Genomic DNA, 26,924 nt, shown 5'->3' on the forward strand with positions numbered 1-26,924 from the left:
GATCAACACATAAAGAAATAGATAATTGCAATTTAACGTAAAGAGAAGAAAAAGAAGCTTTTCTTTTTTTTTTTTTATACTCGTATTTTTTTTTCTTTTTTTTTTAAATTTTATTTATTTATTTATTTTTTATTAGTTGGAGGCTAATTACTTCACATCATTTCAAGTGGGTTTTGTCATACATTGATATGAATCACCCATAGATTTACACGTATTCCCCATCCCGATCCCCCTCCACCTCCTCTCCACCCGATTCCTCTGGGTCTTCCCAGTGCACCAGGCCCGAGCACTTGTCTCATGCATCCCACCTGGGCTGGTGATCTGTTTCACCATAGATAGTATACATGCTGTTCTTTGAAACATCCCACCCTCACCTTCTCCCACAGGAGTTCAAAAGTCTGTTCTGTATTTCTGTGTCTCTTTTTCTGTTTTGCATATAGGGTTATCGTTACCATCTTTCTAAATTCCATATATATGTGTTAGTATGCTGTAATGTTCTTTATCTTTCTGGCTTACTTCACTCTGTATAAGGGGCTCCAGTTTCATCCATCTCATTAGGACTGTTCAAATGAATTCTTTTTAACGGCTGAGTAATATTCCATGGTGTATATGTACCACAGCTTCCTTATCCATTCATCTGCTGATGGGCATCTAGGTTGCTTCCATGTCCTGGCTATTATAAACAGTGCTGCGATGAACATTGGGGTGCACGTGTCTCTTTCAGATCTGGTTTCCTCAGTGTGTGTATGCCCAGAAGTGGGATTGCTGGGTCATATGGCAGTTCTATTTCCAGTTTTTTAAGAAATCTCCACACTGTTTTCCATAGCGGCTGTACTAGTTTGCATTCCCACCAACAGTGTAAGAGGGTTCCCTTTTCTCACACCCTCTCCAGCATTTATTGCTTGTAGACTTTTGGATAGCAGCCATCCTGACTGGCGTGTAATGGTACCTCATTGTGGTTTTGATTTGCATTTCTCTGATAATGAGTGATGTTGAGCATCTTTCATGTGTTTGTTAGCCATCTGTATGTCTTCCTTGGAGAAATGTCTGTTTAGTTCTTTGGCCCATTTTTTGATTGGGTCATTTATTTTTCTGGAATTGAGTTACAGGAGTTGCTTGTATATTTTTGAGATTAATCCTTTGTCTGTTTCTTCATTTGCTATATTTTCTCCCATTCTGAGGGCTATCTTTTCACCTTGCTTATAGTTTCCTTTGTAGTGCAAAAGCTTTTAAGTTTCATTAGGTCCCATTTGTTTATTTTTGCTTTTATTTCCAATATTCTGGGAGGTGGTCATAGAGGATCTTGCTGTGATTTATGTCGGAGAGTGTTTTGCCTATGTTCTCCTCTAGGAGTTTTATAGTTTCTGGTCTTACATTTAGATCTTTAATCCATTTTGAGTTTATTTTTGTGTATGGTGTTAGAAAGTGTTCTAGTTTCATTCTTAATCAGGGCAGAAATAAATGCAAAAGAAACTAAAGAGACCATAGCAAAAATCAACAAAGCTAAAAGCTGGTTTTTATCTTTCAATTTGTTAATGTGGTATATTACATTGATTTACAGATATTAAAGAATCCTTGAATTCCTGGGATAAAGCCCACTTGGTCATGATGTGTGATCTTTTTAATATGTTGTTAGATTCTGTTTGCTAGAATTTTGTTAAGGATTTTTGCATCTATGTTCATCAGTGATATTGGCCTGTAGTTTTCTTTTTTTGTGGCATCTTTGTCTTTTATACCATTATTTTTTATGTTTTTCTGATGTGTATTATAAGAATTTTGTTTTACTACATAATTTCAATATTTATGATATTTTTTCAGTAGATACAACCTAAGTTACATGTTCCCACACTGTTGGATGTTTAACTATTTAAAAATACAATTCCAATGTACATATACAGTATTTCATTCATTCACATTATTTAAATATTATGATTCAATTTAATAGGTATAAGATGATACTTTTAATTTGGTTATTTTGCAATATAGAACATTTTTGTATGTAAATATTTCTTGTTTCCACTTCTGTATGAAATAATTATTCATATTTTTTGCACTTAATCTTTTGGGTACTGAATAAGGTTTTAAGTTTTTTTTAAGTATTTTTGGTTTAAAATATTATTAAAAACATTATTAAAATAATGGTTTAAGTATTTTTGACTAGCACCATTAACTTTTTTTTTTTTTTTAACCATTAACTCTTTTATGTCATTTTTGATAGGTTTTTTTCTTGCAATATTTTTTCACTTTTTTTCTACTTAATGTTTTGGTAAGGTACTTTCAACTTCTTACATAAGTGATTTTTTGTCTTAATCACTTTATTGCTCGAAATTAAAACAAAAAATCATTACCTGACCAGAACATTAATGAATGTTAGTATTATTTTTAGGTATTATTCCTAGGATTTAAAAATTACCCATTAATCTACTTTTAATGTAATATGCTGTAATATGATAACTGATTATTGATCACCCAAGATCTTTCCATTCAAAGTTTTCTTCTCTTTGCCCTTTTATTCCTCCATGAGTACATTGAACTATGATGAGGGAAATATTTTTAAGTGATGGTTTAGAACTGGAAATTGGCTGGTAGCTTTCCTTTGTTAAAAATACCCAACAGCTTCCCTAGGAAATAAGGGCCTTTTTTTTAAGTGGGTTTAAAAGAATAGCTAGGAGAGATAAACCTTCCTCAGCGATCAATGCAAAGAAATAGAGGAAAATAACATAATGGGAAAGACTAGAGATCTCTTCAAGAAAATTAGAGATATCAAGGGAACATTTCAGACAAACATGGGTTCGATAAAGGACAGAAATGGTATAGACCTAACAGAAGCAGAGGATATTAAGAAGACGTGGCAAGAATACACAGAAGAACTGTACAAAAAAAGACCTTCACGAGCCAGATAATCACAATGGTGTGATCACTCACCTAGAGTCAGACATCCTGGTGAAGTCAACTGGGCCTTAGAAAGCATCACTACGAACAAAGCTAGTGGATGTGATGGAATTCCAGTTGAGCTATTTCAAATCCTGAAAGATGATATTGTGAAAGTGTTGCACTCAATATGCCAGCACATTTGGAAAACTCAGCGTGGCCACAGGACAGGAAAAGGTCAGTGTTCATTCCAATCCCTAAGAAAGGTAATGCAAAAAAATGCTCAAACTACCGCACAACTGCACTCATCTCACACGATAGTAAAGTAATGCTCGGAATTCTCCAAGCCAGGCTTCAGCAATGCATGAACTGTGAACTTCCAGATGTTCAAGTTGGTTTTAGAAAAGGCAGAGGAACCAGAGATCAAATTGCCAACATCCGCTAGATCATCAAAAAAGCAAGAGATTTCCAGAAAAACATCTATTTCTGCTTTATTGACTATGCCAAAGCCTTCGACTGTGTGGATCACAATAAACTGTGGAAAATTCTGAAAGAGATGGGAATACCAGACTACCTAACCTGCCTCTGGAGAAACTGATATGCAGGTCAGGAGGCAACAGTTAGAACTGGACATGGAACAACAGGCTGGTTCCAAATAGGAAAAGGAGTACATCAAGGTTGCATATATTCACTGTGCTTATTTAACTTATATGCAGAGTACATCATGAGAAACGCTGGGCTGGATGAAGCAGAAGCTGGAATCAAGATTGCCGGGAGAAATATCAATAACCTCAGATATGCAGATGACACTACCCTAATGGCAGAAAGTGAAGAAGAATTAAAGAGCCTCTTGATGAAAGTGAAAGAGGAGAGTGAAAAAGTTGGCTTAAATCTCAACATTCAGAAAACTAAGATCATGGCATCCGGTCCCATCACTTCATGGGAAATAGATGGGGAAACAGTGGTTGACTTTATTTTTGGGGTTTCTCTCTTTAAAAAAATCAAAACTCTATATAAACATATGTTCTGTTTTTTTTTTTTCATTTTATTTTCTCTATCTCTTAACCTATATTCTTGTCTTAAACATCCTAGGGGCTTCCCTGGTGGCTCAGTGGTTAAAACTCTGTGCAACCACTGCAGGGCGCATGGGTTCAATCTCTGGTCAGGGAACCATGATTCTGTGTGCCATGTAGTACAGCCTGAAAACAAACCCTTATATTTTGGGTGATTTCTGTATGTCCATTCCCAGCTTACCTACCTTCTCCTTCAGCTGTGACTAATCTGATTCTCACCTTCACTCTGTTTTTAATTTTTTATATTTTATTTCTCAGTTCCAGTTGCTTTTATTTTTTTTTCAAACATCGGCTTTTTATTCCCAGTTACTTTTTTTTTTTCCTTTTATTTTTATTAGTTGGAGGCTAATTACTTTACAGTATTGTAGCAGTTTTTGTCATACATTGACATGAATCAGCCATGGATTTACATGTGTTCCCCATCCTGAACCCTCCTCCCACCTCCCTCCCCATCCCATCCCTCTGGGTCTTTCCAGGGCACCAGCCCTGAGCACTTGTCTCATGCATCCAACCTGGGCTGGTGATCTGTTTCACCCTTGATAATATACTTGTTTCAATGCTGTTCTCTCAGATCATCCCACCCTCGCCTTCTCCCACAGAGTCCAAAAGTCTGTTCTGTACATCTGTGTCTCTTTTTCTGTTTTGCATATAGGGTTATCGTTACCATCTTTCTAAATTCCATATATATGTGTTAGTATGCTGTAATGTTCTTTATCTTTCTGGCTTACTTCACTCTGTATAATGGGCTCCAGTTTCATCCATCTCATTAGAACTGATCCAAATGAATTCTTTTTAATGGCTGAGTAATATTCCATGGTGTATATGTACCACAGCTTCCTTATCCATTCATCTGCTGATGGGCATCTAGGTTGCTTCCATGTCCTGGCTATTATAAACAGTGCTGCAATGAACATTGGGGTACACGTGTCTCTTTCAGATCTGGTTTCCTCAGTGTGTATGCCCAGAAGTGGGATTGCTGGGTCATATGGCTGTTCTATTTCCAGTTTTTTAAGAAATCTCCACACTGTTTTCCATAGCGGCTGTACTAGTTTGCATTCCCACCAACAGTGTAAGAGGGTTCCCTTTTCTCCACACCCTCTCCAGCATTTATTGCTTGTAGACTTTTGGATAGCAGCCATCCTGACTGGCGTGTAATGGTACCTCATTGTGGTTTTGATTTGCATTTCTCTGATAATGAGTGATGTTGAGCATCTTTTCATGTGTTTGTTAGCCATCTGTATGTCTTCTTTGGAGAAATGTCTGTTTAGTTCTTTGGCCCATTTTTTGATTGGGTCATTTATTTTCCTGGAATTGAGCTGCAGGAGTTGCTTGTATATTTTTGAGATTAATCCTTTGTTGCTTCATTTGTTATTATTTTTTCCCATTCTGAGGGCTGTCTTTTCACCTTGCTTATAGTTTCCTTTGTTGTGCAAAAACTTTTAAGTTTCATTAGGTCCCATTTGTTTAGTTTTGCTTTTATTTCCAATATTCCAGGAGGTGGGTCATAGAGAATCCTGCTGTGATTTATGTTGGAGAGTGTTTTGCCTATGTTCTCCTCTAGGAGATTTATAGTTTCTGGTCTTACATTTAGGTCCTTAATCCATTTTGAGTTTATTTTTGTGTATAGTGTTAGAATGTGTTCTAGTTTCATTCTTTTACAAGTGGTTGACCAGTTTTCCCAGCACCACTTGTTAAGGAAGTTGTCTTTTTGTATATCCTTGCCTCCTTTGTCGAAGATAAGGTGTCCATAGGTTCATGGATTTATCTCTGGGCTTTCTATTCTGTTCCATTGATCTATATTTCTGTCTTTGTGCCAGTACCATACTATCTTGATGACTGTGGCTTTGTAGTATAGTCTGAAGTCAGGTATGTTGATTCCTCCAGTTCCATTCTTCTTTCTCAAGATTGCTTTGGCTATTCGAGGTTTTTTGTATTTCCATACAAATTGTGAAATTATTTATTCTAGTTCTGTGAAAAATACCGTGGGTAGCTTGATAGGTATTGCATTGAATCTATACCACCCTGAATGCACCCAATCTCGTCACTATTCCTAGTTACTTTATAGTTTATATTTGATAGTTAATTTCTGAAGTCTTCAGAGATCCAAATTTGTTGTTATTCCTGTTTAATGGATGATGGCTTATTTTCAAATTTATTTGGTCAGTTTTATTAATAGCCCATGTTTATCTGAATTTAATCTGAGGGTATCTTGAAGAACTAAATTGGAATTGTTTTCCTTGAGAGTAGTCTTATAATTGTTTCCCTGGTGAATTCTACCAAACATTTAAAGAAGAACTGATGCCAGTCTATCTCAAAGTCTTTCATTTAGTTGAAGAAGATGGAACACCCTCAAACTCATTATATGAGGCCACCATTGCCCTAATACTACAACCAGATATGGACAGCATAGAAAAAGAAACTACAGGCCAATATCCTTGATAATCGTATGTGTAAAAGTTGTCAACAGAATATTACCAAAATTAGTTCAACAGCACATTAGAAAAATCACATGCCGTGATACAGTGGAATTTATCCTTGGGATGCAAGCATGGTCAACATGTGCAAATTTAATAAATGTGATACATCGTTTAGTAGAACTAAAAATAAAAATCATATGATTACCTCTGTAGATGCTAAAAAAGCATCTGACAGAATATATTCTTTCATGATAAAGACTCTCAATAAATTGCATATAGAAGGAACATACCTCAGTGTAATAAAGGTCACATGTGAGAAGCCCACAGCCAACATCGGCAGTGAAAAATTGAAAACATTTCTTCTAAAACTAAGCAATTAGACAAAAAAAGAAATAAAAGGCATCCAAATCATAAAAGAAAAATAATTGTTCTCCATTTGCAGATGATACATCTTATATATAAAAAATCCCCAAGACTCTACCAAAACAGTTAGAATTTATCAGTGAATTCAGTAAAGTTGCATGATATAAACAGACAGAAATCATTTGTATTCCTATACAGACAATGCAGTACCTGAAAAAAAACAAAACAGTGCTATTCCCAAAAGCATCAGAAACAATAAAATACTATAGAATAAATGTGACCAAAGAAGTAAAAGATCTGTACATGAGAACTATAAGACTTTGATGAAAGAAACTGAAAATACAAATAAATTGAAAAATAATCCAAATGCATGAATCAGGAAAAATAATACTTTTAAAATGCCCATTCTGCCCAAAGCCATTTTTAGATTAAATGAAATCCCTATTAAAATTCTAATGGCATATTTCTCAAAAATAGAAAACACAATCCTCAAATCCGTAGGGAATCACAAAAGGCCTCAAATAGCCAAAGCAGTCCTGAGAAAGAACAAATCTAGAAGCATCATTTTCAAAGCTGCATTGATTCATGCAGCATGGTGTTCATATGAAAGTAGGCACATAGTCCAATGGAGCAGAATATAGAGATGAAATAAACCCCCATATATATGGTCAACTAGTATTTGACAATGGACAGGGACACTCAATAGGGAAAAGATAGTCTCTTCAACAAATTGTGTTGGGAAAAATGGATAACTACATGCAGAAAACTGAAATTAGACCCATAATTTACACCAAAGCACAAGCAACAAAGGCAAAATTCAACAAGTAAGACTACATCAAACTAAAATGTTTCTGCACAGCAAATAAAAAAAAAATTAGCAAAATAAAAAGGCAACCTACAGAATGGGAGAAAATTTTTAAAAAACTACACAACTCAATAGAAAAATAAAAACACTGATTAAAAAATGGGCAGAGGAACTGAACAGACTTTTTTCCCAAAGAAAGCACACATACGGCCAGCAGGTACATGGAAAGATGCTCAACATCACAAATCATCTGGGAAATGCAAAACAGAAACCACAAGGAGATATCACCTCACACATAAGATATGACACTTAAAAACAGCTGTCATTAAAAAAAATAAAGATAAGAAATAGCAAATGTTGGTAAGGATGTAGAAAAAAAGGGAATCATGGTGCACTGTTGGTGGGAATGTAAACTACACGGTCAGTATGGAAAACAGTTTGGAGGTTCCTCAAAAAATTAAAAACAGAACTACCATGTGATCTGTTAATTTCACTTCTGAGCACACATCCAAAAGAAAATGGAATCAGGGTCTTGAAGAGATGTTTGTGTTCCTGTGTTCATTTGCACCAATATTCATAAAGGCCAAGATGAAGAAGGAAACACCTAAGGTTCTGCCTACAGATAAATGGGTAAAGATGATGTGGTATATGTACATACAATGGAATATTATTCAGTCATAAGAAAGAAGGAACTCCTGCCATTTTTTGACAACATGGATGGACCCAGAGGGCATTATGCTAAGTGAAATAAGTCAGAGAAAAACAAATGCCATATGATATCACTTATAAGCGGATCCTTTAAAAGCTGAAGTCATAGAAACAGAGAGTAGAATGGCGTTTACCAAGTTATATGGGAGAGAACAAGTTCTGGGGATCTAATGTGCAGCATAGTGATTATAGTTAATCATATTGTATTATATGCTTGAAAGATGCTGAGAGAGTATTTTTTTGGCTGCACCACGCTGCTTACAGGATCTTAGTTCCCAAATCAGGGACCAAGGATCAAGCTCATAACCCCTGCAGTGCAAGTGTGGTGTCTTAACCGCTGGATCTCCAGGGAATTCCCTAAGAGAGTTGATTTCTCAATACAAAAAAAGAAAAAAAGAAATGGTGATTATGTGAGATGATGGAGGTATTTACTAACCCTACCATAGTAATCATTTCACAGTATGCAGTTGCATCAAATAATCAAACTGTACATCTTAAGTGTTTTTATGTTTGCATCTTCTCGTTGCCAGAAGAAATAGCTGTTCTCAGTTTGGTGTTCATGGGATACTCAGTAGTATAATTTTAAAATACAGATCCCATGTAAACATAGTTGACTTTGCACATTCTTACAGGTGACTATTACTAGTCTACCACTAGTATTGTTATTACTGATTTGGAAGATTGTCTTGCTAGTTGATGTTCTCCAGACCACCTTTCCTTGGTACTTAAGCCCTGTGAACTTAACCTAGGGAATCGCAGGCTTTCCCACCTGTTAGAAGGGCCCGGACATTAGTTGAGAATTCTGTGCTATCAGTACTTGACAGGTTTGCTGACAGGCATCCCCACCTTACCCATTTCTAAAAGATAATTCTGATTTTGTCTTATTGTTCTGAATTTCCTCTTTTTCTTTTGGCTTCTGAGGATCTCTCTTTTCCTCTTAAGAATTCAACAGTGCATTAAATATATTGCTTTATATAGTGTTAAGATGCATTACCAAAGACTAGAAATAAGGCAAATGATTGGCTGATCATCTCAGTGACATACTAGGGCCTTATCTAACAGGCTAATCACCCAAGGATAATTGAAATGTCTGGGAATGTACTTTATCAGAGCCCTGCCTCTGCAAAGCTCCATATTAACACAAAGAATGCTATCTAGTATAGATGCAAATAATTTCTTTTATAGCTGGACTGGTAAGCCGTGTGAGGCATAGCCGTTTGCGTTAAGGCATATATGCATAAAACCTTTCAAAGCTTTAAAAAAAGAAGACAAAACTATTAGCCTGGAGGTTAGGATAGGGGTTTGTCCTATAAGATATTAACCAGTTTTATATCTAATCAGCAGTCATATTACAGTATTCTTTCGTCAAAGCCATTTCTCAATTTCTCAAATGTTCTCTACCCTCATTAATGATACAGATACACCAGTGACGTGTTCACTTCAAAATGTTTTTGAGAAGAATCCTTTCACATTAGAATCAAACCGGATTGCATTTTGAAAGCTTTTAAGCTTATCTTGCCAACTGTAAGCAGAAGTAAATACTGAAGCAAAAGTAATCTTATTTTCTTCTTCATTGAATCCAAGTGACAATGGGGACTAGCTCAGTCACTAGCACATGACTACACTCAGTCATTATTTGCTATGAAGAATGAATACATGTGTAACCATTTACTTTCGACTATTAGAACTTAAATTTATTAAAGAAATAGTTTTTTATTGTGCCCTGTTCTTTAGAGTCCAGGCACTTTCATAAATATTCTCCTACCTCATAGGGAATCTTAACACATCCAGTTATTTAAAAACATCATTTTAGGACTTTCCTGGCAGTCCAGTGTTAAAAGACTCCACACTTCCAGTGCAGGGGGGTACAAGTTCAATCCTTGAATCAGAATCCTGCATGTTGTGCAGTGCAGCCATAAAGACAAGAAAAGAATCACAGCATTTTAGGTAATTAATTGTAGCCATAACTTTTACTCTAAATTATACAGCATATTTATTTTTTGTAGTATATATTTTTCCATTTGAGTGAGAACCTTTGAAAATTGTTTACTGTGACTTACTTTAACTGAGTTTGGATTTTTTACCTTCACTCTGGTTACATTGAATTTCTAAGACCTTTGTAAAACAGCTTCTGTTCCACAGCACAGGTCTACACTGCTCAGACCCTGGAGAGCTAGGGCGGTGGCAGGGCCCTTCATATGTTTTATAAGCCTTGATTAGTTCCAGAGATCAATTCCCTGGACATTTCTAACTCTAAATTGCTTGAGTACTAGGTCACCTCCATCCTGATAATCCAGATTTATATTAATAGCTACAGTTTGTATGGCTGAATATTGGCTTGTTTTGAAAATTTTATAGATGTGCTTGTAACATTTATGGGAATAGGGTTATCATACCTGTTTATTTTCCTAGATTTCCTAGAGTAACATTATATATGTATGTATGTATATGTACATATAACATATTCTTTCTCTATATATGTATGTCTATGTATTTGTTCTAAACAGACTTTGGTTTCTTGCTTTATATAATTACTGCATATTATCTCTAGAAAAATAGGGAAATAAAGGGGTGAAGTTTTCCAAATTTGCTGACTTTTTGAGTGCAGCACTTAACAGCGTCATCTTTGGAATTTAAAATAACTCAGCTGGAATTCCATCACCTCCACTCGCTTTGTTCATAGTAATGCTTCCTAAGGCCCATGTGACTGCACACTCCTGGATGTCTGGCTGTAGGTACACGACCACACCATTGTGGTTATCTGGGTCATTAATAGCTTTTTTTGTACAGTTCTGTGTATTCTTGCCACCTCTTCTTAATCTCTTCTGCTTGTTAGGTTCTTGCTGTTTTTGTCCTTTATTGTGCCTATTTTTGCATGAAGTGTTTCCTTGGTATCTCCTGATACTACCTGATGCCGTCTGATGTGAAGAGCCAATTCATTGGAAAAGACCCTGCTGCCGGGAGAGACTGAAGGCAGGAGGAGAAGGGGGTGGCAGAGGATGAGATGGGTGTTGGCATCACTGACTCAATGGACATGAGTTTGAGCAAGCTCCGGGAGATAGTGAAGGGCAGGAAAGCCTGGCATGCTGCAGTCCATGGGGTCACAGAGACTCAGACACAACTTTGCTACTGAACAAGGCAAACACACAAGGTGAAGCATAATGTTACTGCTTCAGGGAGTAGGAAAGGGTTCATTCTCCACCCAGATTTAAGGCCGATGCCGTCTGTACCTGTGCATTCGGGTCCTTTAACCTCACAGTTCAGCTTGCTTCCATCTTTGGTCCGTTAACAAAAGTTGGTGGTGCACAGGGCAGCAGTGGTCTCCTTAATTCAGTGTGGTAATCACATTCACATGAAAATGTGGCAAGCGATTGAACATTCTGCATGAATGCTCTTGGGGTCTTTCACATTCATTATGTCTCCGTGGTAGCTTTAGGCATACAGTGGTTAATAGCACAAGAGAATTCTGGTTCTTAGGATACATATCTAACTTTGAACAAATTACTCTCTCTTAACTGAGACCCTCTTACTTCGATTAAGATTATACCTCCTAGGGTTGAAGATTAAATGATGTATAAACACTAAGCGTTGTACATAAAGCAACATAAAAGCTTAATAAATTGTAGGGTAGTTTTACTGGTATTATTTTCTGTTACTCTGTTACTGTGTTATTCTGTAAGGTTTATTACTGGCAGCAACAATAAAAGGCATTCAGATGTTTAAAAACTCTGAATTTGGTACTAGACTCTGCCACTCACCATGTCATCTTAACATTTCTGAGTCTTAATTGCTTTATTTTTCAAATACTGTTAAAAATGGGGAATGCCACTATCAATGTTATTGGGTTCTTGGATGGAGTATCCCAACTCTTTTGTTAAAATTCCTAGGCAAATTAGAAGAATTTGCTAAGAAGCATATTCTTCTAAGAATATGCTTAGAAGAAACCAGCATAGTTCTTGTTCTGATAGACGTTTTTAGTTGGTTTAACTTAGTTTCCTTCATTATTAGGGTTATGCAAATAGGTATCATGGAAATAGAAGGCATGGTTCAGCAACCTAATGCATATGCAGGGCAATCCTTCCATACAACCAATCTCTGCCACTTGTTCGGTTATTCAGTGATAATTATATACCTTTGATCTCAAACTGTTTTCTTCAGAATTTGTTTCACAGAATTCAGTTGTGAACATGCTAGCACCCAGCCATTGGCTGTTATTCTTCCGTGAAGTGTCATAGGGTGTACCTCTTATTAGCAGTGTGTGTACATTTTTAAAAACATGTCAGTGACTCAAGGATACAAACCAGCTGATTAAATGAGAAGGCAGATGATTTCCGCAGCCCCCTCAGATCATTTTGAGCATGTAAAATGCCATGTTTTTTTTTTTATTATTATTTACTTTTGACTTCCATTCAAATGTCACACAGTCCCCAATGATAAGGAAATGAAAATTTGTTCAGTTAATCTGCTGCCGTTGAGAAGTTGGTCATAAATAAGCAAGATCCACTCTGCGTGTAGGCAGATGGCTGTTCTCAAGTTTATAGGGTAGAGCCCCAGAGCTTTCCAGATTTCTCGGTCACATTGGCTTGAACAAAATGACAAAGCCTAACTGAAACTATTGCCTGTCCCATGTCCAAGCCTACAGAAGAAATCTAAGAAATATAATGAATTTTTTGAAGGTGCCACTGTTCCCTTTGGGGGGTGCTTTTGGATTTTTCTGGACATTAATTGTCCTTAGCTGCATCCTGGATAAGTTCTTAGCATGTTAAAACAAGATATGTTCAGTATCTATAATTGCAGTTCTTGTTTTCAGCAGGCTAGGAATTTAAATAAACATAACTTCATATATATCCGTATTAAATTTCACTTAGTTAGGACTAGTGATTATAGCTTAGGGAGTTCATTTTTATTTATTATTATTATCATTTTGCTTTACTTTTTTTTATTTTGCTACCACAGCACCAGCTCTCTTGCCTAGTATTACATGGTTTAAATTTTAATTTGCAGTATTTTGTTGAAATTATTAATTAAAAATATGACTAAAGGGTCAGATGGTGTAGCATGATGTTAGAGGAGGCCCTGCAGTTACGATCCAGTCATACAGTTCATATGCAGTTCATTCACCCAGCCTGAAACTCATGTGGCCCCTATTGTATCCACAAGAAATCCTAAAGGCTTGCTCAGAGCCTTTGTTGAAATCAATGCATTTTATGTCTGGGCCTTCTTTTGATTGCATATAGCAACTCTATCTTAATAGGATAGGAGTTAAGGTAGTATCAGTTCAGTTCAGTCACTCAGTCATGTCCAACCCTTTGCGACCCCATGGACTGCAGCACGCCAGTCTTCCCTGTCCAACACCAGCTTCCGGAGCATGCTTATATCAGGGTAGTGTACTTGATATTTATTAATTGATGTACTTTCCTCCTGGACTCTGTATGCTTCTCTTAGTTATCAAAAATGTTCTGCATAGTAATGTCCTAGAATTGTCCCAGCATCCACATATATATTATTCTATGAGTTGAGACATCTACTTTCATATTTTTTTGAAACCCATGTATCACTTGCTCATTTCTATTCCATTAGGGCCTTTTTCTGACTTCTCAGCAGTTATCATGAATATATTATCAATTAACCTTCAAGTGCTTTGTATACTTTAGGATAAAATTCATTAAACATTGACTTTAGTTCAATTAGTTCAATTCTCACAGTATTTTTGCATCCCATCTGCAGTTTTGCAAAGTACTTAACATCTTCTCTACCCCAATAATCACTGAATTTGAACTTCTAATTCTGTTTCATATTATCTCTGATTTTTATTAATGTTTATTATCTCCAAATTGAAGATCATCCCTTTGAGTGGAAAAAATGGAAAGTATGATAAATACATGATTTTTTGTCATCTGTTAGCTCTGTACCACCATTTTTTCACAGTGAAACTGCCCCTTCTTGTCCTCATTGCTCTAACCCTAATCAGATAATTGCCTGCCTTTTGATTTTTTTTTTAGAAGCCTCGCTTTATTTTGAAGCTCCATGATACACGCAGTACTTGAGTGTCATCACATGGTTGGGCTTTGGCCCTTCGGCCTGTTTTCCCAGCAGTCACCTGACCCGTGTCTGTGTGCCCAGCTCTCCCTCAAGCCCTGGGCTCCCAGCCGTCCTATGGCAAGGATTTGAGGAGCCCTGGATAATTCCATTTCAGTCAGTCGTGTTTGTAGAACTGATAACCTCACATTCCAGTTCAGTAAACATATGTTGGGGCTTGCCTCTTTCTGGCAGGCATGGGAACTGAGTCCGGTCTCACTTCCCTCTGCTTGGTTCCCTGCATTGTCAGCCTTCCCTGTTTCTTAGTTTATCCTCAGAACTGAGCTCCTGCGGTCTACAGCTGGATCACGGTTCTTCAAACCATGACCTCTCCTGAGATCCTCCTTTCATGTGTTGAACTTGCTTGCCAGAGTGCCTGTTACTTCTTGCTGTTCTTCTGACAAGGTCTGAACTTGTCTATTCTTACTGTCTTTTTTAAACACACTTCATTGGTCTTATAAGCCTCACCTCCCACCCTGACCAGTGTTATCAAAGCTAGGTCTCCCCTTTGGAAACTTGTCAAGCTCTAGCTTATAGATTTTCACTTAGTGGTACCTCTGAGGTTTCCAGAATTTTGTTGATAGACTATGCACAGTCTTTAGAGCAAAAATCCTACTATGATGGAGGCTTATGTGGAAGTTTCTGTTAAAGGGTTGGGATGTACCTCTGTCAGACATAGGTGTACACCTCTGGCCAAAAATAGAGCTTGATCTTGGTGTTCTTGGCCACACCTTGTTTCTCCTAACATCACCCTTCCTGCCCTCTTTTTTGTTTTGTTTTGTAAACTGAGTACTCCTCTTAGGAGATAGACACCTCTGAGAGTGTCTTACCACTGTAATCACAAAGAGATGAAGTTCCCTGGGATCTCAAGCTGAAGAAGCAGGTCCTGTATGCCTTTCTCCAGCCTGCTCCTTCTTTGGCCCATCTGTCGGGAACCCAGTCATGCCTGTGCTTCTCCTCCTTGAGAGAAGCAATGGGATAGAACAGATGTAAGGGCTTCATCAAGCTGCAACTGGGATCTTTTTAAGGCATTTTTATACTTCCATTTTTTTTTTAATTATTAGGGTATAGTTGATTTACACTGTGTATTAGCTTCAGGTGCACAAAGTGAATCAGTTATGCATATACATATATCCACCTTTTTAAGATTGTTCTCCCCATATAGGCCATTACAGAGCATGGAGTAGCATTCCATGTGGTATGGCTTAGAAGGTAAAGAATTTGCCTGCAATGCAGGAGACCCAGGTTCCACCTCTGTCTCGGAAAGATCCCATGGAGAAGGGAATGGAAACCCACTGCAGTATTCTTGCTTGGGGAATCACCATGGACAGAGGAGCCTGGTGGGCTATAGTCCATGGGGTCTCAAAGAGTCAGACACGACTAAGCACAGTATGCACAGTATATAGTAGGTCGTTATTAATGATCTATTTTATATATAGCAGTGTGTTCACGTCAGTCCTAATCTTCCAATCTGTTCCTCCCGCCCTTCCCCCTTGGGAACTATAAGTTTGTTTTGTCTATCTGTGACTCTGTGTTGTAGATAAATTCTTATATACTTCCATTTTGTTATCTTTTCTTGATGTTGAAAATAGCTAACATTCGTTGGGCATTACTGTGTGCCAAGCACTGTTACAAGTCCTATGTATTAACTCATCTATTTTTCAAACCAAGCCTATGAAATTGTAACTTTTCTTAATCTCCTTTTACAGATGAGAAAACTGAGGTAAAGAGAAGTGTGGTTACTTCGCAGTGGTCACATAGGGAATAGTTTGCAGAGTTACGTTTTGAACAGCAGTCTGGATCCAGAGTCTGAACTCTAAATGACTAGATGATCTCACCTCTCTGAGGTGGAAATTTTAGTAGTAAGAGTTATAAGTGTCATATAGTAGTTACAGCAGCAGAGAGAAACAAGCTACACTAAGTTATAGAAGCATCCTGAGAGGCTCTGTGATGGGAATTTTAGAGAACATACAGGTGATTACAGAATCCATAGTGTGTCCCAAATGTTCATGAAAATGGTACATAGTTGTATCACTTTAATGATGATAATTTTAGTACATATTTTATTTAAAATCTTTAATGGCTGATTTTTTTTAAGGAAAAAGGAAATCAAAGAAGATGTATGTAATTTTCTTTTACTTCCCACCCACAATTCTTAGGCTTGTTGATTTATCTTATTTACTCTAGGAGGAATGTATTGATAATTCAGTTGTTTCTAACCCAAGGTTCTTGCACATGTTTAAGAAAAAATACATACTCAGAAAAGTTATATATTAAATACATACTTAAAAACTGATTGAGTGTAAAATGAAATTAAAATAATTTACTTGTATTAGTATAAAAATAACAAAATAATAACTTTTCAAGAAAAGTACAAGATATCTTTGCTTAAAAACACAAAATATTAAGAAATTAAAGAAAACAAAAGAAATTAAAGAGAACATATTTCATGTTCATGGATTATATTATTAAGATGGGAAGTCCACTGTTATTTGTAATGTTATGTTCCCTGTAAAGGGTCATTTTTCTCTGATTGGTGTCAAGTTTGTCTCTTTATCCACAGTTTTCAGGATTTGGCCCTGATATGCCTAGGCTTTTTTTTTTTTAATACTAATTGCTTGAAGTTAATGAGATTCTTGAATGTGTACATTTAATGTACATTTAATCTGTCTTTCACCCGATTCAGAGTTTTCAGCCATTGTTTCTTCAAACATCTTCTGCCTGTTCGGCCCCTTTTTTCCTTCTGAATCCACTTACAATGGAGCTGTGTATATTGTCTCACGTGTCCCTAGATGCTGTTCATTCTTCAAGTTGCATAAATTCTACTGACCTGTATTCAAGTATATCAACTCTTTACTCATTCATCTTCATTGTCCTCCTGAGCTCATCCACCTGGAGTTTTTATGTCACATATTCTTAAATCTTTACTTGGTTCTTTTAAATATTTTCTCTTTCTCTACTGAATCTGTAGCTTTTGGGTTAGTACTAGCATTTAAGCCCAGTTTTAGTATTTGTCTTAAAATCCCTTCTTGTAAAACACACCCACGGAATCAGTCCTGCTGCTGCTTTTGCCCTGATGGAGGCAGCGTAGAGACAGAAGTCTCCAAAACTGCTGGTCTCAAATGATAGAGATTTATCATCAGGAATCTCATGATTCAGGAAGAATTCTTCCAGCTGTTCCAGAATCCTGCTATACCTTCTAGGAAACTATCATCATTCAAATGGGATGCCCTACAACCTGCCTTTCTCCTCAAGTATTAATAATTCTCCATGATGTCTTAAATAAGATGTACTAATTACAAACATTTAAATTATATCCAGAACCATCTCTGAAGGAGAGTATTAGCCTTTTTAGTGCTTGAAGTGTGCTTGAAGAATATTTGAGTGGTGATTACAGTCTATCAGCTGTGGACCACTCCTCTTAATTATTCAACATTCATATGCTCCATTTTCCCATATTCGAACTTCCCTCAAATCTCAATAGCAACAGCACTGTGTTATGAAAACATAATGTGCCAGCTCTGTGGAAACAAAAATCTGTAGACCTCTCTTCAAAAGGAAGGATTCAAAGTTTTGGTCCTTTCATGTGATGTGATGTGATGTGATGTGATGTGATGGTAATCATCCCCGTGCTAGTTCAGACACAATTCTAGTTTGAGACTTTGTAATTCATGGACTAAATTATGAAATACATGCACACAGTCACACGCACACAAGCACAGAGGAAGGAAAAAGTAACCCATCATGGCCTTAAGTTCTACAGCTGGTTATGAGTCTATGATTTGTATTGACTTTCTTTTCTACTGCCAATCACATTCCCCTTCGTCCTCAGCCAGAACCTTAGTTGATTTATACAGTTTCATCTCTGAAGGGTCTGACCTCATGAAGCTGGCTGTAGTATTCTGTTTACTTCTGCCGCTCGGGTGTGTCAGTCCTACAGGGCAGTCCCTGGCTTCCAGGTATAATCTTCCCTGCTCCATCACATTGTAAATCCCAGGTATAATCTTCCCTGCTCCATCACATTGTAAATCTCAGGTATAATCTCCCCTGCTCCATCACATTGTAGATCTCAGGTATAATCTTCCCTACCCCATTATGTTGTAAATCCCAGGTATAATCTCCCCTGCTCCATCACATTGTAAATCCCAGGTATAGTCTTCCCTGCTCCATCACATTGTAAATCCCTGTTTTCTTCCACACTGAAGTCAGCTGCACCAGGAACCTCTCTTTTGCCAATGGTGTTGTAGCATGAAGAAATCTACGTAGCCAGGTGGAAACCTCAACTTCCAGTTCATGAAACTACTGCTGGGTCAGTCAGTAGGAAGCATTTTTCACTTGCTTAGGTAGACCTCTAGGGAGAAATTCAGTGCCACAAGGATGGGAATAACACTTTGCCCATAAATCATTAGATGTCTCTTGAGAGTTCCCAGCCTCACTTTCATACATTGATTCCTGAACCTGTGTATTCTGGATGTGGGGGAAGGAACGTTGTATATTGGTCACTGGTTTAGAGCATGTTTCCTACTATTCAACCTTTTATGAAGTGGTATTCTAGTTGGAACTAACTGCCCAAGGAAACTTTACCCATGCTTTCTGTTCCTGCTTGATCCCTATTTTGATCTATTACAATTACTTAATGATGAAATTGCAGCCATGAAATTAAAAGACGCTTGCTCCTTGCAAAGAAAGTTATGACCAACCTACGCAGCGTATTAAAAAGCAGAGACATTACTTTGCGAACAAAGGTTCGTCTAGTCAAGGCTATGGTTTTTCCAGTAGTCATGTATGGATATGAGAGTTGGACTCTAAAGAAAGCTGAACACCGAAGAATTGATGCTTTTGAACTGTGGTGTTGCGGAAGACTCTTGAGAGTCCCCTAGACTGCAAGGAGATCCGACCAGTCCATCCTAAAGGAGATCAGTCCTGGGTGTTCATTGGAGGGACTGATGTTGAAGCTGAAACTCTAGTACTTTGGCCACCTGATGTGGAGAGCTGGCTCATTTGAAAAGACTCTGATGCTGGGAAAGATTGAGGGCAGGAGGAGAAGGGGACGACAGAGGATGAGATGGTTGGATGGCATCACCGACTCAATAGACATGGGTTTGGGTGGACTGTGGGAGCTGGCGATGGACAGGGAGGCCTGGCGTGCTGCAGTTCATGGGGTCGCAAAGAGTCAGACACGGCTGAGTGACTGAACTGAACTGAACTGAATGATGGGACATTGCCATGTATGCTTGACTTTAGATAACACCCGGTTGAGATGAGCAGCTCTGGGCATACTGTCACTTGGTGTCCACAGTCAGGAACTCATTCAGTCTTTACTGGGGCCAAATAGCATAAGCAAGAAGTTTCTTCTTTTTTTTTTTTTTTCTATAAAGGATAAAATTTACTTGTCAAGAAAGGTATGACTTTCTCCCCAAACCTACATGCCCTCCTTTGTGATTATCTGATTAGGGTCACGGCTGCAGAATTCACAGAATATACTGATTAGCTCCAGGGGTATTGGCTCTTATTGGTCATGAGATCCATTCTTGTTCGTCACCTAGAGGAGCAAACTTCTTCCTTAGCTTCTAGAGATCTTTATATGCTCTTCTGGGCCCCTCTTGAAATTCACAGCCTTGTGATTTCTCAGTCTGTACATCTAAGTAAAAAAACCAAAGGGATATATGTTGCCTCAGATATCCAGAGGCACATCAAGTATTGTATCTTTTTATTAGTGATGGGAGCTACATCTAAAGCAACATGTTTTGCATTTGGGGAGTGTATGCCAACGTGTGTCAGACCCCGAAACTTGCCAAGTGCACCAGGCACCTGAGTTTCTGGGGCTCATTCTCTGAAATGCATGTGTGTTTACTGGGGCGCTCAGAGCCCTGCCATATCAGCATGGTGCCATCCGTCCAGTGCACTGGCATGCTGTCCTTGGACCAGTTCAGTAATCAGAATCCTGTGAACGGAATGATGGCGTGGCGCCAGCAAGTTGCCACAGCCTGGACAGGACAGGAGAAGCACACTGCAGCATCCTAGGTAAATGCAAACTCCCCCGGTCAGGACCTGCCTTCCCCAGTGTCAGAGGCAGGTAGCTGCATCTGGAACCGTCATCAGCGCTGTGTAAGTAGAAACACCGCCTGACTAATTTTATAATAATTCACTGGCATTCTCCAGGATCCTTCAATTTCCTGTGCAGGTCAGATAGGCAAATTTATTGGGCATGTGGGTAGGCATTTCCACTCCTGGATAATCCAGTACTTCAATGTGTCACTGAGGTCTGCGAATCCTCCAGGTGAATATATAGATCCAAGCACCTTTGGGAAACCTTGAGCTAATAGGGATGACTCCCTAAGCCAGTGGGTCACCAAAATAGTATCCTGCGGCTTCTACTGAGTTTAAGAACCTGGAGATGAAGGAGTCCTCTGGACCCGCTGCAGGATCAGCCAGAATCACGCCGCCTCTGCCACAGACTGCGCCCTGCTTCTCTTACTCTAAAATGCACTGCAGTATCCAGTTCCCAAATGAGTGCTCTACCTGGCAGAGCTCAGATCACATCCCGAATCCTAACTGCAGAGGAATCTGCAAAATTTCTTTCTAGCCCTCCTGTCCCTGAAATGTAGATAAGAGGCGCTGTGGAGTAGAAAAGGGTGGTGGAGGCGTTGACAAGCCCTTTTCTGGTTTCCACTGCAGTCGCCTCATACGTGATAAAAGCCCAGGCTCCAGTTCAGCCTCTCTCACAGTTCCCTGCAATTTACAAAAGGGCAAGTGTCAATTAAAATGGAAGGAAGAATAGAGACCATTTTATAATAATATTCACAGAATTTTAAATCATCCTAATGGCTATACACTTAGTCTCTGCTCTCATATGGATCTCAGTCACATCGGAGAACAGTCTTACTTCACAGCCATACAGTGGAAAAACGCTTTGTGATGAACTTTCCTTCTCAGCGGTGTCCTCTAAAAGGACTGTATTAACTCTAGACAAATGATTTTATTTCTAGTATTTAACATCTCAAGGGTCAATGAATTAAACATAACCTTCAGTGCCTTTATATTACTATCCTACATTGTAACATTTAACACTTAATGGACACTTACTGGGGGCCTGGCCCTATGTTAATCATTTTTGCTGTCTTAACTTCACATGCAGGACTCTATGTAGGTGCTGCTGTCCAGTCAGTATTTTGCAGAAGTGTAAGCTGAGACATATAAGGTTTAGTAAGTTGTTAGTACAAGTTGGTAAGCGTGGAGCTGGGATTTGACTCAGGCAAGTGTTGGGCCCCAGGGTCTGCAGCTTGTCACACCTTCACTTCATCCCCACTGTGTAAAGTCCATTTTATTGTGAAATTTACCTTCTCTTTAAGCTATCCCCTAAAGATTAGATATTAAGGAAAAATGGTAAGTAAACAACTGCATCATCTGTGAAGTACTCAATAGAAGTTTTTCAGAACTTAGCTAAGAGCACTCTTTATTTCAGGTACAAAGAAAAATGTTATAAAAAATGGGATATATAATAAATGATATTAAAGAGTTACAAAAGATGGGAGTCTTAGCTACTTATGTTATTAGGAAATAATTGATAAATAACTGTGATTTGCTATGATAATAAATTGATGTGGTTTTAGTTGTAAATTTGGTAAGTTGATTTAGAAAATTATTATTAACAGCTAGTTATACACATATGGATTTATAATAGACACTTTTTGAAGTTTATAATCTATTCAGTTTTTTAATGTCACTGATTAGCTCTTAAAGCATATCATTAAAATATCAGTTTGAGAAATATCTACATTAAGTGTCCATCCTAAAGGACAGAGATGGCATTTCTTAGTGTCATATGGCATTAGTTATTTAGCATTGTCATTTAAATATTTTATATAGAAAAGCAGTGTCTCCCCAATATGATTTTAAGCTCATAGAGTGCAGTGGCAAGGTAGATGCTATTTTTGTGTTTTGAGATACTCCTTGAAGCCTCCTTTCTCCCAGATATATTAAAGCAAAGATTTAATGAAAATTGAGGTATGAGTTATATGTACCTTAATGTGAATGATAATCAAGTGGCAATTCTCCTAATAACTATAAGGGATATAGTTTATTGTCTCCCACTGTCCTTTGAAATTTATTGAATGATAAGTTCTTTTGCTACCTCTAGATGGAAAATCAGAGTCCCACATGTTTTTCTCCTCGCTCTAAATGACCTCTCTTTTGATTTGTGCAGAATAGACACCCACACCCGTCCCTCTGCAGCGTGGAGGTGGGCCTCTCCCCAAAGACATCTTCAGACCTTTTCCTCTTTCCTTTTTATCTCTACCTCTACAGCTCCATATCTATATTTAATGGTTAAGGGTCTGAGAGTCTGGTTTTGTCATCCCCTTGATTCATTTTGTATGTAGTCTATCATCTAAACGATATGATCTTTTGGTCCTTCAGCTAAAACTTCCATTTTAGAACCTTGTCACACATTTCAAAATGTTAACTGCTATAAAATTTCATTGCTTCTATCGTGATAATCTATCTACTTCACAGTTTTGCTTGAGACTGACCCAGAAATATGTTGACACTTTCTGTGCTCCCCGCAGCAGGGAGCTCAGTAGTAAATCTTAGAAAATGCCCATTAAATATATTCTGACCTGACTTGACAGAAAGTAGAAGCCTACTTATTTTGATCTGTAGTTTCAGGTGCAGCGTTATGTCTCGCAGAGTCTGGTAACCCTGGGAAGTTGCAGCTTGTTGAGAAGATCTATAATATCTCTGCTTCTGTCAGAAGTAAACAGCTTTGCTGATGATCTGGGTGCCATCGACCAGGTACATACAACTTGAAACTGTAACTTTCTTTTATAGTTAATTAATGCAGCTGTAAACTTGTTTTTCCTTTTCTTCCTCTCTCTTTTTGCCAGGCAGATCTTTTCATCATTACCTTCTTTCTAGTAATATGTGAATATTGTTAATGCCTGCTGGAATTACAGAAAGATATTTTCATAAAATAGTTTTCAAAATAATACCATTTTATCGCCCTTACTGGTATATATGTGCCAAAGGTGTTACTAGTAATGACAAAGGAGTGGCCTTAAGCCTCTCCAAGCAAGTAGTGTGTTCCTAAAGTGAGAGGAAAGTGAACAAGAGTGGATACTGAGTGGAGAATAACCTCTGACCAATGGTTCTTATTTCTAATTGCTCATGAGACTCATCTGACTGACTTTAAATATCTAGTTGCCAAGGCGTATGCCAATCAAATTAAATGGAGGTCTCTGGGGTTAAGACGCAGGTACCGTAGTTCAGTTCAGTCACTCAGTTGTGTCCGACTCTTTGCAACCCCATGGACTGTAGCACACCAGGCTTCCCTGTCCATCACCAACTCCTAGAACTTACTCAGACTCATGTTCATCGAGTTGGTGATGCCATCCAACCATCTCATCCTCTGTCGTCCCCTTCTCTTCCCACCTTCAATCTTTCCCAGCTTCAGGGTCTTTTCAAATGAGTCAGTTCTTCACATCAGGTAGCCAAAGGATTGGAGTTTCAGCTTCAGCATCAGTCCTTCCAATGAATATTTAGGACTGATTTCCTTTAAGATTGACTGGTTGGATCTCCTTGCAGTCCAAGGGACTCTCAAGAGTCTTCTCCAACACCACAGTTCAAAAGCATCAATTCTTTGGTGCTCAGCTTTCTTCATGGTCCAACTCTCACATCCATACATGACCACTGGAAAAACCATAGCTTTGACTCGACAGACCATTGTCGGGAAAGTAACATCTCTGCTTTTTAGCATGCTGACACATTACCCTAAGTCCCCTACATACAAGCAAGTTCCATTCTGAGCGCATGTTCGTAAGTCCAGTTTGTTTCTCAGTCCAAAAAAGTTAGCCTAGGTAGCCATCTAACACAATTGGCTTGGCTATACAGTACTGTACAGTAATACATTCATAACACTTTTCACACAAATAATACATACTTAAAAAGCAAACACAAAAAAGTAAAACATTTTAAATCTTATTGTACAATACCTTGAAAAGTCCAGTAGTGCCAGCTACTTCACCCCTGCTTTCACACTTGCTTCTGGACACCCTGGGCTTGAAGTAAAGATACCATACTCTGTATTCAGTGCGGTAGTCTGCAATAATGTACACAGAAGCACAACACCTGTGGAGGATGCACGCATGTGGCAGTGCACACCAGGCACGGGAACTAACATGTCATTGGACATGCGAGCTCGAAGGTTCACATGTAGGGGGCTTACTGCATCGATACTGTTAAAGCTCACCAGGTGATTCCATTGTGCAACCAAGTTTGAATACGATTCTCTAAGCCCTTTTATCTGTGAGTCTTATGTCACTGCTAACAAATGTATCTGAGGAACAGAAGTCATTCTCATGTTTTAATGTTGACAGTGACATATTTTCTGTGTTCATTTTGTCAGTTCATCTAATATTATTATTGTTTCTATGGTAGAAGTAAGCACAATCAAAGGAAATTAGAGACAGAAGTGTTTTGGTAAAGAGAAAAAAATTAATATTAAGAAAATTGTGTATATAATATTAAACACTTAACCAAATTCATACATCTAAGTTCTCTACATTTAATGACAAAATATTGTGTAATCTAATTGATTTCAGTCAATGACATGGTGAATCATCTAGTCAATAGTTTTTCAAGTCACTGTTAAATGGAGAAGTCTTGTAAGAGCTCTGTTAGATTTTTTTTTAATTAGTTGTTACTAATGATCTCAATGAGCAAAAAATCCTTTTAAGAAAGAAATAAGGCACATTTACTAATGGAAAAAAACAGTGTTGTGTTAAAATGCATGGTGCTGTTTGTAGGAGTTTGCAAGACCAAGAAAATGATCAAGGTAGGTTACAGGTCCTTGAAAAGATTGCATGAAAAAGGAACAGCTTGAAAATGGATTTGAATTGAAAAACACAGAATATATAATGTCAGGATACTGAGTGTTATTTTTAAAAGGTGTGCCCAACTCTGAGGAAACAGGTTGAGCTCGTGGCATTGAAACAGGAATCAATGTGGGAAATTAGTTTGATGGAATCAGATTTGTGTGGAGAATAACAAAGTACAGGAAAAAAAATTATTAACATATTGTCATTAATTTTGGGCTTCCCTTGCCAAACTACATGAAGTAGTTTTGCTTTTTACCTAGTTTATAGATAAAGAAATCAAACCGTAGAAAAGTTAAGCAGCTTGACCAAGCTTGCAGAAAGAACATATGCTACAAGCCATGATTCAAACCCAGGCATTCTGATTGTTAAGCAACTTTAAAACAAGAGTGAAAACACAAAAACAAGAGTTAGTTTTTGGCAGATAATATGTCTTAACATGCTTTATATGAATTGTCCCATTCAATTATTTTAATAACCTTTCAAGATATTAGTATTATGGTTTAAAGACAAGGAAACTACTCATCAGCATTCTTACTAATGGATGACAGAATTTACTCTAGTCAATTTAAGGAGAAAGAAAAAATGCATGAAGAGCTATGGAATTGTTGAAGAAAATCCTAGGTCCCTTCCATAACTTTATTTCCTTGGGGTCCAAAATCACTGTGGACAGTGACTGCAGTTATGAAATTAAAAGATGCTTGCTTCTTGGAAGAAAAGCTATGACAAACCTAGACAGCATATTAAAAAGCAGAGTCATCTCTTAACCAGCAGAAGTCTGTATATTCAAAGCTATGGTTTTTCCAGTAGTCTTGTACAGATGTGAGAGTTGGACCATAAAGAAGGCTGAGTGCCAAAGAATTGGTCTTTTCTAACTATGTTGCTAGAGAAGACTCTTGGAAGTCCCTTAGACAGCAAGGAGATCAAACCAATCAATCCTAAAGGAAATCCACCCTGAATATTCATTGGAAGGATGGATACTGAAGATCCAATACTTTATTGGCCACCTGATGTGAAAAGCCAACTCACTGGAAAAGACTCTGATGCTGGGAAAGATTGAGGGCAGGAGAAAAAGAGGGCAACAAATGGTTGGATGGCACAGTCAACTCAGTGAACCTGAGTTTGATCAAGCTCTGGGAGACAGTGAAGGTCATGGAAGCCTGGTGTGCTGCAATCCATGGGGTTGCAGAGTCAGACACAACTGGGTGACTGAACAACCTCCTGCCACAATCACTGAGCAAAATCTGGTTTCAGAGGAATTGCTGCCTTCACCATCATGATCATGAAGCCGCTTGCTGACTCCAGAAGCTCCTACTATAGACACAAGGTCCATAAAAGAGCCTGAATCTCACTGTGTGATTCAGTTTCAGCTAATACAGTTTTTCTGTGTGCATTTATTTCTAAACTTAACAGCATATTCAGAACCAGAGCAGCAAGGAAATATAGGAAATTTACTTTTATACTTTTCCAGATTTTTTTTTTACTATAAAAGAGTATATAATGACTAACGATTAGTCAGTTCAAGGTGTCTACTACATGTAAGGCTCAGAAATTCAGTAAAACAGTGGTAAGAGATGGAGTTAGAGTAGAAGGGAATATAAGGGGCATGAATGTAAGGAAGCCATATATTTGGGACACTCAATGCAATAAATCTTCTACAAGCAGCAATAGAAATACTCACTTGTATACAAGAGGTATTGTACAAAGGACTCAGGAAATATTTAATGTGAAGGAGAGA

General features: G+C 37.9%; 1 protein-coding gene across 2 annotated transcripts in view; it reads left to right on the forward strand.

The window, feature by feature from the left end:
* MEI4 (meiotic double-stranded break formation protein 4) overlaps positions 1–26,924 on the forward strand; it is a 228,619-nt gene that overhangs the window by 125,874 nt on the left and 75,821 nt on the right. For both annotated transcript variants that reach the window (XM_043439670.1, XM_043439668.1), the window contains one exon: positions 22,977–23,108. In XM_043439670.1, the coding sequence (XP_043295605.1) occupies positions 22,977–23,108 (132 nt within the window). The remainder of the gene's footprint in view (positions 1–22,976; positions 23,109–26,924) is intronic.

Source organism: Cervus canadensis, chromosome 20, assembly GCF_019320065.1.
Source record: "Cervus canadensis isolate Bull #8, Minnesota chromosome 20, ASM1932006v1, whole genome shotgun sequence".
Classification (NCBI taxonomy): Eukaryota; Metazoa; Chordata; class Mammalia; order Artiodactyla; family Cervidae; genus Cervus; species Cervus canadensis.